Source organism: Coffea arabica, chromosome 8e, assembly GCF_036785885.1.
Source record: "Coffea arabica cultivar ET-39 chromosome 8e, Coffea Arabica ET-39 HiFi, whole genome shotgun sequence".
NCBI classification, from domain to species: Eukaryota; Viridiplantae; Streptophyta; class Magnoliopsida; order Gentianales; family Rubiaceae; genus Coffea; species Coffea arabica.
This window is the reverse complement of record NC_092324.1, coordinates 31,515,300-31,526,920: the sequence shown is the minus strand read 5'-3', so window position 1 is coordinate 31,526,920 and position 11,621 is coordinate 31,515,300. Positions and strand designations below refer to the sequence as shown.

The 11,621-nt window shown below is 34.5% G+C and overlaps 1 protein-coding gene and 1 non-coding gene across 2 annotated transcripts; both read right to left on the bottom strand.

The window, feature by feature from the left end:
* Nucleotides 1–3,224: 3,224 nt before the first annotated feature.
* LOC113722550 (U6 spliceosomal RNA) lies at nt 3,225–3,327 on the bottom strand. The gene has a single exon (XR_003456756.2). It is a non-coding gene; the product is annotated as a U6 spliceosomal RNA (small nuclear RNA).
* A 1,259-nt stretch (nt 3,328–4,586) lies between these two features.
* Nucleotides 4,587–9,786, bottom strand: LOC113722538 (probable cyclic nucleotide-gated ion channel 14). Its single transcript, XM_072062118.1, has 7 exons — nt 9,509–9,786; nt 8,836–9,418; nt 8,135–8,347; nt 7,742–8,043; nt 7,236–7,347; nt 6,550–6,786; nt 4,587–5,743 (listed from the first exon to the last, which is right to left on the bottom strand). The coding sequence occupies exons 1-7, from the start codon at nt 9,535–9,537 to the stop codon at nt 5,018–5,020; spliced, it is 2,202 nt and encodes a 733-aa protein (XP_071918219.1). The 5' UTR covers nt 9,538–9,786; the 3' UTR covers nt 4,587–5,017.
* Between the last annotated feature and the right edge of the window lie 1,835 nt (nt 9,787–11,621).

Genomic DNA, 11,621 nt, shown 5'->3' with positions numbered 1-11,621 from the left:
CAACCCAATCTAACCCTCGAGGTGCGAACTTCTTGATATTATCTCAATCCACAACCTAACGAATTAGCGAATCAAGGTTTGGTAGAACGATGCCACAATCAAGTGCGTTTCTTGATTGATATGCTTAAATTGAACGCTCAAGAGAATCTCTAAAGTATTCAAAAGGAGTTCATGAAAAACTAAGTGAGAAACTCTCAATTTGCTGGAAAATTCGACTTCTTATTGCTGGAAAAACGTTTGTCCTCTATTCATAGGGTTTACAAGACATGAAACCAACTCTCACTAGGAAACTATTTGATACTCTTGGCCCCTAGACTCCCTTAAGTTGGCCGACCTTAATGACTTCAAAAGTGACTAGGAAAGCCACGAAAATGACTAAAAAACAGCAACTAAATGATTTGGCACACATCTAAGACTAAGCTAGCCCAATGCAACAACTACAACTAAACAAATGAATCTGAGGACTAGCTTGCTAGACCACTTGAAGCAATGTAACAATCGAATGCTTTTCTTGATTAAGCCCTTCCACCACCTCGTATGCAATGGAGATCGTATCGCTACTAGAATCATAATCAATGAATGTGATTGGCTAGAATTTTTTTGAGCTGAAGAGGCCAATACGACTTGCTATGTTATGAATAGAGTACTTTCAAGACCTATTTTGAACAAAACTTCTTGTGAACTTTTATTTGATATAAAACTAATTGTTAGTTATTTTAAAGTGTTTTGTTGTAAATGTTTTATCTTGAATATTAAAAAACACCTTAGTAAATTTGATAAGAAAATGGATGAAGGCATTTTCTTAGATTATTCAAATGATAAAAGGGCTTATAGTATTTATAATAGAAGAACTCCTGTTATTGAAGAAGTTATTCATGTCACTTTTGATGAAACTAATGATATTAATGTCAAGAATGTTTGTGAAGATGATAATGTAGATTTGCAACAAGGACTTGAAAACTTGAATATTGAAGATGAAAGAAATAATCAAAGGAGGGCACCTCTCAAACTATTGAAGAAGAGAAAGAAAATATGGATAAAGTTATTATGGATGTTGTTTATTTAATGCATAATGTTATTTATATTCTTTTGTGTTGGTGATGACAATGCTGGCTATTCTTGATATGTCTTGGTGATGACAAAATGATGGCCATTCTTGATGTGGTTTGGCTATTCTTGATGTGTTTTGGATATTCTTTTATGTTGATTTTTTTATTGATGACAAAAGGGGGAGAAAAATGAAATGATGATTTACGGTTTGTTCTGAGGGAGAGCATAATGATCCCCATGATGATTTACTACTTCTTTTGAGAGGATTATTAAAAAGGGATTTTTGTGGAAATAGAATCATCATTTGGTTTGTCATTATAAAAAAGGTGGAGAGTTTCTAACGGTATCCTTAACATCCTTGAATTTTGAAAAAATATTATTTCTCTCTCCTAAAATTTTGAAAAGTTATCAAGATTTTAGATGCAGTGATAGATGTGTATAAACCATTGATAAAGTTTTAATATGAATTAATTTCTCAGTCAAATCCTACTTTAGTCCTAAATTTAGATATACTCACTCCTGAAAATTGAACAGTCTCGCAATTTCTTTAAATTTCATGTGTTTATATTGTGTTTGTCATTTCGAAAATCACAGTGTCTGTGATGCAACTATTGTCCCTACGTTTTTGTATCATTTGCTAACCAATTTCCAAATATGCGATTAAATACTAATTTTAATGATTTCATTTAAAAACTGCCCTTTTTCTTATGGTTGCTTGACTATCATCGCAAATTAGTTTAGCCCCTTGACTTTTGAAACTTGGCCAGTGTAGTTTAGTAATGAAAAACTAAAAGTCATTCACAGTGTTAAGACTATTTAATAGTTGTTGTGTTATCAATCTAAACTGAAAAACATTAAAAATTCAAAAATTCTATATAACTTTAAAAAACTCATAAAAATCACCTGAAATACTTTACAAGGAAGAAAGTGACTTATTGCACCTTGAAAGCACCTCAAATAAGTTCTAAAAATAATTTTAAATATTTTTCCTTTTTTTTTTTCTAGTTTTTGAGCCATTGGTTTGGACAAATGAATTAGAAAATTCAAAATATCCTAATGAAGCTACTTAAATTCATCCAAATCCCTTTACGATAAAGAAAATAATCTTTTTAACCTGAAAATATCCCGCATAAACTTTTGAATAAATTCTTTGTATCTTAAAACCACGTGCTACTTGTGGTTACTTGTGGTTGGTGCTATAATATTCTACTCTATCAAATTTACACCTTTATGTTTTGTATCTTTATTTTTAAATTTTATTTATACTCTCAAAATTTTGTAGGGAAGGTAGGACAAGAAAAGGACCATCCCAGAATTTTGTTATCTTATACCATCCCAGAATTTTATTATCTTATCTCTCTTAAAATGAAAATTTTTAATCTAATACTTTGAAATAGGTTGACAATGTTAAAAAAAATTTAAACAATATAAGAGGTTGATATTTTTCAAAGTTTAAGCATGCTAAGTAATACTATGATTGTTATATACATATATATATATATATATATATATATATAAGTAACACTGTGATTAGTTAAGGTTTCTGAAATTATCTCTTGTTTCGATACACATTTTACAGCTAATACTAATCAACATCACAACAATTTGAAAAGAATATATTGTCATCAAGATTTGTAAACCATCTACTCTACCAATTGTTTATATGTTTCATTTCGACGATTAAGATTTAAGCATATAACAAATATTTCATATTAAATTTCCAAACCTTCACACAAAAAGAAAATTCAGATTTACGTTAATATCTTGGAGTACAATGCTGAGTTAAGGCAACATGGGCAATAAAAGACAAAACTAAAGGAAAAAAAAAAAAAAAAAAGACAAAAAAATCAAGTTCTAATTATGGCAGAGCGCGTCCCTAAGGATTTTAAAATTCCTTTTTTTTTTGCCCTCCCACTTTGGGAATGAAAAATTGAAGATTTATATATATATATATATATATATATATATATATATATATATATATATATATATAATTGCTATATAATTGCACGACTTTTGAAAATCACATTTCTTAGCTGCAAAATATGAATTTGCCCGTACTTTTAAAAACTAACTTCATTTTTTTTTTTGATTTTATGTATAAATGGAAGGTTTCGAATTCACGATCTTTTACTTACAATCCCTCCCCTGTACCACCCAACCTATCCCACCCTCAAAATGTGGACCATCTCTCAATTTGTCCATACCATCCTTGCCCAAGGGCCATGCTAATCTTCGCTCTGTCGTTCCAATTTGCCCTTGAGGAAGTGAAATTAAGTTATAAAAGTTATATGCCTCTAATCATAGTGCTTCGGTTAGCACCTTGTAAACTAATAAACAATGAATAGAGTAAACCAATAAATTTCTTAACTTATTTACATGTCTTTAGGATCCCATGCAAGGACTTATTCCTTTAACATTGTTATTTAGAAATAGATTAATTTCAACATGAGGCCATGTTGCATCACATCTGAAGCTACCTCGATAATTTTTCCCAATTCTTGCAATTCAAAATCTTTATTTTTATTTTTATTTTTTTTTTAAGAAGTCAACTTCTTGATACTTTACATTGATATTTTGGCAAAGGTTTCTTTCGTATTCTTCTTTATAGGGGAGAACACCTCGAGAGAGTCCACTAGAGAGTTCAATATGTAAGTCAGGAACTCAACTCTGACCCAAAAGTTTAAGTTATTAGGTTTTGGACCCTTACTTACATATTAACCGCTTTTTCTCTATCTCTCGGATCAATGTGGGATACAATCCTTTATTCATGAACCTAACAAATCCCCTCCTTCATGAGTAACCCCCACATTAAACTCAAATTTACAAGCCCTTTTTTCGAGCCCATTTGAGTACTCAATACAAGCCCACCTTTATCACCAAGGTCACCTCTTCTTCCAAACATGGACTCACTCTTCTTCAACATCCAAACTGCATTTTGGACCCCTGCCAACCCTTGACTCCTTGGTTTAACATCAACTGGACCCCATCCAAACCCATGGCACACCTGGTCCAACACCAACCAAACTCCTTGGCACTTCGGTCCACCGTCAAGAAGAGAATTTTCATCGGTCCAACTCCGAGAAGAATCCACTTGCCCATGAGTAACCCAATCTCACAACCTGAAACTCTGATACCAATCTAATAGGGAAGAACACCTCGAGGGAGTCCACCAAAGAGTTCAATATGTAAGTCAGGAACCCAACTCTGACTCAAAAGCTTAAACTATTAGGTCTTGGGCCCTTACTTACATATTAACTGCTCTTTCTTTATCTCTCGGATCAATGTGGGACACAACCCTTTACTCATGAATCTAACACTTCTTAAATAAACCATTTGATTCCTGTTTTGCAGGTATTGCAGTTTAAATAAATTCTCTTGCCCAAATCACGAGAACATCATTAATTCCAAATTGCATCAGAAACTTGACAGTGTCAACAGCGAAAACTTGCCTATACCTTCTCTTTGTTGGGCAGCGAAGTAGCACAATGAATCCAGATTTACTTTCTTGTTAGCTGTATGATATCATCCAGAACTACACACAAGAAATCACATTGTTTTGAATAAATATGAGGGCAGAAAGTTAATGTATCTGAGTATAGCTAGAGCCTTGTCATTATTTTTCACAATTGTGTTTGTTATCATAGATTCTATCATCAAACATGCATATGCTTATCATTGCAGTAATTCAATTCATAGCCAAAATCTATATAAAGTGAATTGGGCCACAAGTTGTGGCAGTTCTATATATTCTGCTAAAACTTTTGTAGGATTATACTTCCATTAACCTTGATTTGTATAGGCTGATCAGATCACTCCTGTTTCATTTATTTTGCCATTGGTCCTTCACTTTAAGCAATCAACTGTCATGATATGTTATGCCTGTACAAAACCCCAATCAGTCTGCTTCATGTTCCTTGCAGAATACTCACCTTTGGTTCCAGTCTCTTCATCTAGCTAGATTGAACTATTCATCGTCTGCTTCAGCGGAAAAATCTGGCTCTTCAGGCTTCTGCAGTTTTGGCAATTCAACATCCTTCAACTTTTGGGCTCCTCTCCTTGTATTTGCTGCAAACCTTGAGGCAAGTATTGTGACTCCTAGATTAATGTGGGAATTTGATGATTTAGCTGCAGTGGCTTCCTCAGTTTTTTCATTACTATCAACAAATTGCTCATCTGAAGCCAAAGAAAATGACTCAGTCATACTTAGACATTTTGCCAACATTCGCTTCTTATGCCTGCGCCAAGCAGCCTGAATGAAACAGGCAGCCCATGTCCTCCAATGGTGAGAGTAATACCGAAATGTATGTTGTAGCTTCTTACTGTGAAGCCGTCTGAACTGATTAGCTACAAACTTGAGATCTTCAGCTCGTAATGCAAAGGCTTCTACTTCACTGAGGGATTTCACTGTTCTTGTTGAAGAAGGCAAATTGAGTGCAGATTTTGGAAGCAAAGCCCAAGCTAGCAGTTCTTCACCACAGAAGTCTCCCGGCCTCAGAGTAATTGAGTTAAAGAAACCTGTACGGCCTCCATTTGTCGTTGAGCTCTCCAATGTGCCTCTGATGATAAAGAGCATCTCTGTAACGGGATCACCCTCACGTACAATGTAGGTACCTTGGGTACTTAGGGACGATACTAGGCGCTCGCAAATGGCATCAAGAAGCAAATCATCCATCTCTGAAAAGAAAGGGACCTGCAACCATGAGAGTTCACCCTTAAACTTGCTCCACTTAACAGGCGTAGTTAAGTAAAATCATAAAGCATACGAAAACAAATTGAATGAGACATGACAATCTCGAACATTTTAATGCACAAAAACACGTTCAAACAAAAGGGATAAATATGATATTAGATGTGTTTGCAAAAGCATTGTATTAAAAGCATTCCCTTAGGTCAAGAATACAGAGAAATAGACAACACAGGGTTCATAGTGAATATGAAGAGAATAAAGTTTCTCTTCTTTCACACTCATGTTGCATAACTGTTAAAACATGGAAAATCCTTTTTTTCTTTTCCTTTGCTTTTATTCCCACAAGATTAGTGATACAAGGACAAACTATTCTGAGATGCAGTTTTGATCTGCAATCTTGAGGTTTGAATCTTTTTCCAGAGAACTGCTAAGAATTACCTATTCCTCTGGTCAATCAGCTGCTTTTTTTCCTATGCTTTTAATCTCTTGATGAGCAAATCCATGCTATGTAAGACGCAATAGGTAACATATAGATTGTCCTCCTTAGATTGACTACTATATCAAGCACAAAAAAAGTCACAGAAATTATTAGTACTACAATAAGAGTTTCCCACCATAAAAAATGTTTTAAAAAATTGAGAATCTTCCATGATGAGATATGAGGATTACTTGCTTCGTGAAAACTGTTTTCTGATTCACCAGGACAATGGGGAAAACAACGAGCAATAAGAACACAAGAACATTATCATAGGCGGGTGTCCAAGATTTTTATGAGGCATTTGATGAATAAACATGTGACAATGTCTTACTCGTCGAACAAGGTCTAAGCAAAGGTGGCATTGGATGTCTCGACGTAAATCTGTAGGTAAAGCATGCAATATAGATTCTTCATCAACTCCCCTTGTTGTTAGCCACTTGTACTGCACAAATCGCCTAACACGCTCCTGTAGATCTGGAGGGAGCTGGCGATGCCTCATCCACTCCTCGGTATCCCGTCTCTTCAGCCTCCACTCCTCAAGCCTCACAGTGAGAGATTGCAGGTAGGTCTTTATTTTACAAGAACAAGTGGTGAGCTCTTTAACTTCAGTTGGAAAACAAAAACATACAGTAAAAAAAGAGTAGAATGAATCACAATTAGAATAGACTACAGTTCTCCCTACCTTGTTATAAGTTAAATTGTTTGTAGCACTTCTCCCTACCTTGTTATAAGTTAAATTGTATAAGTTAAATTGTTTGTAGCACTTCTCCCTACCTTGTTATAAGTTAAATTGTTTGTAGCACTTTAATAACTCAGGTGAGAAAACAGACAAGGCACCGATAAGACCCTGAAATAATTTTAAGAAAATAGTACTCTTTCTGAGCCCCTAGTTAAAATGATAATTATACTTCTAAGAGATTTTCATATGTAAATTAAACCGAACCAAGTTTGAAATGATTCCCAAAATGCTGCAAGTATGATAACTTTTCTATAGTATAGTGTCTAAGGCATCTATACCTGCATGTTTCCGATCAAGTGTGCAAACAGAACAAGGCCCAATATAGCAATAAGTATGGCAAATGCAGTCTCCCCAATAAATGTGCTTGTGGATAACGTCTGGCCATAAGAACTGCAAACGATGAATAGATATTATTCTCACTTTCAGTAACCAAGTTGTACTAAACCAAAATCTATTGCTAGTCGTCAATATTGGTATGCATTTGTTTTCATGTTTTACAGGGTACTACGGCAAATATTCGGATGTTTCAAAAACAGTTGATGTTTACAGATCCAATGCTAATAGCTACCGTAGAAGCCATGCCACTGCATTCAAACCATCATACTCTTCCTCTAGCCGCTTAGTTCTGAAAGAGTACTTCTTTTAATTTTCAACAAAAACATGGACATCAAATTTCTAAAACAACATTTACAACAATTAGAAACAACATCGACAGGGAGGCATTAACTGATAAAAGTGTGTCATCGCAAACCACACGTGTGAATGGAGTTCCCAGAAGAAATACCTTAGATTTTGTAAACCCCACCACAAACAGTAGAAGTATTTTTCAATGAAGTTTGCAGAGAGGACATTGTTAGTAACAGCATTTCCAAATATCCCAAAGTTGAAAAATGTGGTATTGTCAGGATTGCAGTTACTAAAAACAGCAGTGGAGTTTGCCCATGTCCTCCTCTCATCATGATCTAGAGTTCGACAATCCAAAAAACGAAGTGAACAATTAGTGGACTTGAACTCCTGCCTGCAGGCAGATTTCCAACAAGTAGCATCCCGTTCAATAGATAATAAGTACCAGGAAGCCCCCAAGACCTTAATGATAAGAAAATAAGTCATTGTTAAATCAAAAGGAGAACATGACAAACATTGTTTTGAAAGATGCTGATGGTGTGCAGTAGCTTACATGGCTTGCTAACATATAGAGAAGCAGATTATATGCAGCCCCAGCCCATGCTGTTTTTGTGACAACTCCAGTTGCTTTAATAATCTGAGAACTCAATGGGAATATCAGATATAATCTGGGAATATACTGGAGAAGAACTATCAGTACAAGAGCATTGTTGGTATGATCAGCATGGGAGCTTCTAATGGCTGGTATGATGAACCATATGACTATCTGCAAAATCAGAGGCAGAAAATTATTCATCCAACAATTTCCAGTTGAAACCCATAGAAATAACAACATGGATGATTCAAAATACCATCGCTTGTGATCAGTCCAATTTCAGTGAACAACGCAACCAACTGAACAAAATCATGAAGGTGAAATCGCATTTATGACATTTATCAGGTTTAAGCAAATACAATGACTCCAAGTTAATTCTCGAAGAGAAAGGACATTTTACTCAAATGAGTGTTGGAATTTCAGTGGGGGAACCACTTGAAGACCTGCATTATATCCTAATTTTTTCTTTGTCCTCATACAAGACATAGTTCATTATGCCTTTATTTAATTGCTAATTGCAGTAAATAAATTTGTTTCAACAAACTTCTACGACAAAGTCCAGAAATAGATGTCACCAAAATAGGACCATGCCGGCTCTGGAGGCTCTACCATGGAAGAGTAGCATTGATTAGATTAAAGGAGACAAATTGAGAGAGTACCTGAGGAAGAGGCAGTGCTGCAATTACATCTATGAAGAAATCTGACTTCAAGTACCTCTGAGAAATCAAACTCAGATCCATCACTAGTTCACCTTTGCCAAATACCCTTGAGCTTGGGGAGACATAAGCAGTTCTAAATTTTATAAATACATGTAAGACATAAAATAAATCAGCCAGAGTCCTAAAACAGGTGATAGTGATCCCAAGATTCATGTCTGTTGTCATACACGAGGATGAGGATTCCTCATCATTCACCACAGCAGGAAGGTAAAAAAACAATGGATCAACAAAAAGTGCTACCAAGCAAGAAAAAAGAAAAATTCTGTTCCACTGCAGGGAAAGTTCACTTCCAGGATCCAGAACCCATTTCTTTCCTGGCTCATAATTTCCTTCTGGAAAAACTTTAGACCTTCCAAATCTGGGAAATACATTTACTCTACTCCTGTCACCAAATCCTCCTTCACCTTTCATGAAAGGTACTGAAGAAGCACCCTTGTATGTTGGCAGTTGTTTATCAAGGGGCTGTTGAGCAATTTTCTTCTCCCAAAAAAGTTCAAAATCTTGTTTCCCGTCATTGTTAAACCTGCATAAGTGCAAATTCCATTATCAAAACCATCCAGAAATTGGAAAGTTCCAAGTCAAATACAAAGAAAACAGGATCACTTATTATTACCTCACTTGTTTCTCTTTCTTGAACTTCATTGCTCACATAATCTGCTTATTTTCACTACTGAATCTTGAATCAAGGGTAGTTTTCAGCTTGATCCAGGATACTACAATGAGTAATTTTCAGCTTCCTAATCATCGAAAGTATCACTCTTTTTGAAGCTTTTCTCACCAACATGTTCTGAACTTGTCAAATGCTGAATCATGTGCAGACACCAAATGTCATTAAATGGGAACTCAAAAAAGTCCCGAAAATGCCTTTATGTGGTCTAGCTGGATTTTCAACTGAGCCAAATGCCTCAAGCCATGGTCCTTTTGGAAGCATGTGGTTTGACTTTGTAGAATGTATGTGATTCTTAAACAACACCCAAAAGATTTGGGGAAAAAAAAAATTAAGGCCTTGTTTGGATTGGGAGAGTTGGAGAGGAAAGGAGAAATGTGAGGGTATAATTTAAAATTACTATATTTGTAAGCGATAGACATAAATATGAAATCTCTAAAATAAAAAAGGTTGGCCATATTTTAGTTGATTTCTAGTGCTTAAATCGTATTGTCACTTAGTATAGAATTTCCTTCTACAAAATCAATACTTTTTTTATATGTTTGTAGCAATTTTTGTAAGTCAACATATCAGGGGTAGTAGATAGTCTAAAATTATGTTAAGTTCTGTCCGTACTAATGAGGCCTTGATGCTATTTTCACAAATTTTCCCTTCTTCAACAACCTTTTTCAACAGGTATGGAGATCTATTGACAGAAGAATGACTTGAAAGCTTGCAAAAATTTTATGAATTATAAAATCCTCTCCAAGAAAATGAGAACAAAAATTCGAGTAAAAGGCTAATACATTTTTCATAATGTCCAATTTTGCGTATAAAGCGGATTTGTTTGTAGGCACTTAACCTCAAATCCCAAATTGCACTTTATTTGTGAACAATTTTTGCAGGCACTTAACCTCCATCGTATCTTTAGAGAGAGTACTCACAATCATCATAGTTATTTTTAGGGATAATTTCAGAAACCTCCCCTGAGGTTTCTGACAATTTCATTGACCTCCCTTGACAAAATTGTGGATCCAATACTTGCATCACATGGGAGAAATTACTCATATACCATATGACATTATATCTTATTAGAAATTAATATCTCTGGATTGAGTAATTAGAGTACAAATTAATTATTGGTAACTAATTAATGGAAATAACTATTGGAATTTTCATTTATGATGAACTGTGACTTGCAATTATAAAATAATGCCAATTGATATGCCAAATGGTGCTATTTTATGATTGACAGAACTTAACAATGACCAAAAATCAATTGTGCAAAATATGAGAAGAAGGGTTTTTGTAGAAGAAAAAAACATAAGGTAACAGAAGGTTGTTCATGAGGAAATTTTTCTTTGAAACTCGTAAATCTATGATAGTTGTAAAATAATTCGTGGAAGGAAAGGAGAAAAAAAGGAAGAGAAGGTAAAATTCAAATTTTCTTTTGTTCAAAATCGCTAGAATCATAATATACCTCAAGTTAAGAGAGATGACTGGTCTATTTTACTAAATCTTGTGGTCATTAGTGTAGTTTTGTTGTTTACTTGTGTTATCTAATTTATTGAATGTGAAAATTTTGAGTAGTAAATTGTGTGTGTTAATTGTTTCTAACTTTTAATTATTTTCATTATTTTACTAATGCAACTTATGTACATGTATAAAGGATATTTATGAAATAAAAGTTTCATTTCTCTACTTAAAGTATCTTTTTAATGCTACTTTTTCTTATTTGGACTCATTTAGTTACCCATACCTTAACCTCATGAGAGGTTTGTGTAGTTTTGCAAACATTAGGAGAGGCTACTGAAATTGTTAGAAATCTCAGAGGAGGTTTCTGAAATTATCCCTTATTTTTAGTCTCATTGTCACCCCTCCTCATTTTTTAATAATTTTTCAAAAAATACCCTTGAAGAGGAGCATTTGGTAATTCAATCCAAAACAACCCCTTCAACTATGCACCATTCCAGATTGATCCATTTAGTTTTATATATTCGTTGTGGATCACAAAACTTCCAAACAAGGCCCAGTAGTAAACCCTCATAACACGACAGCTTACTCAGTTATTATATGCTTA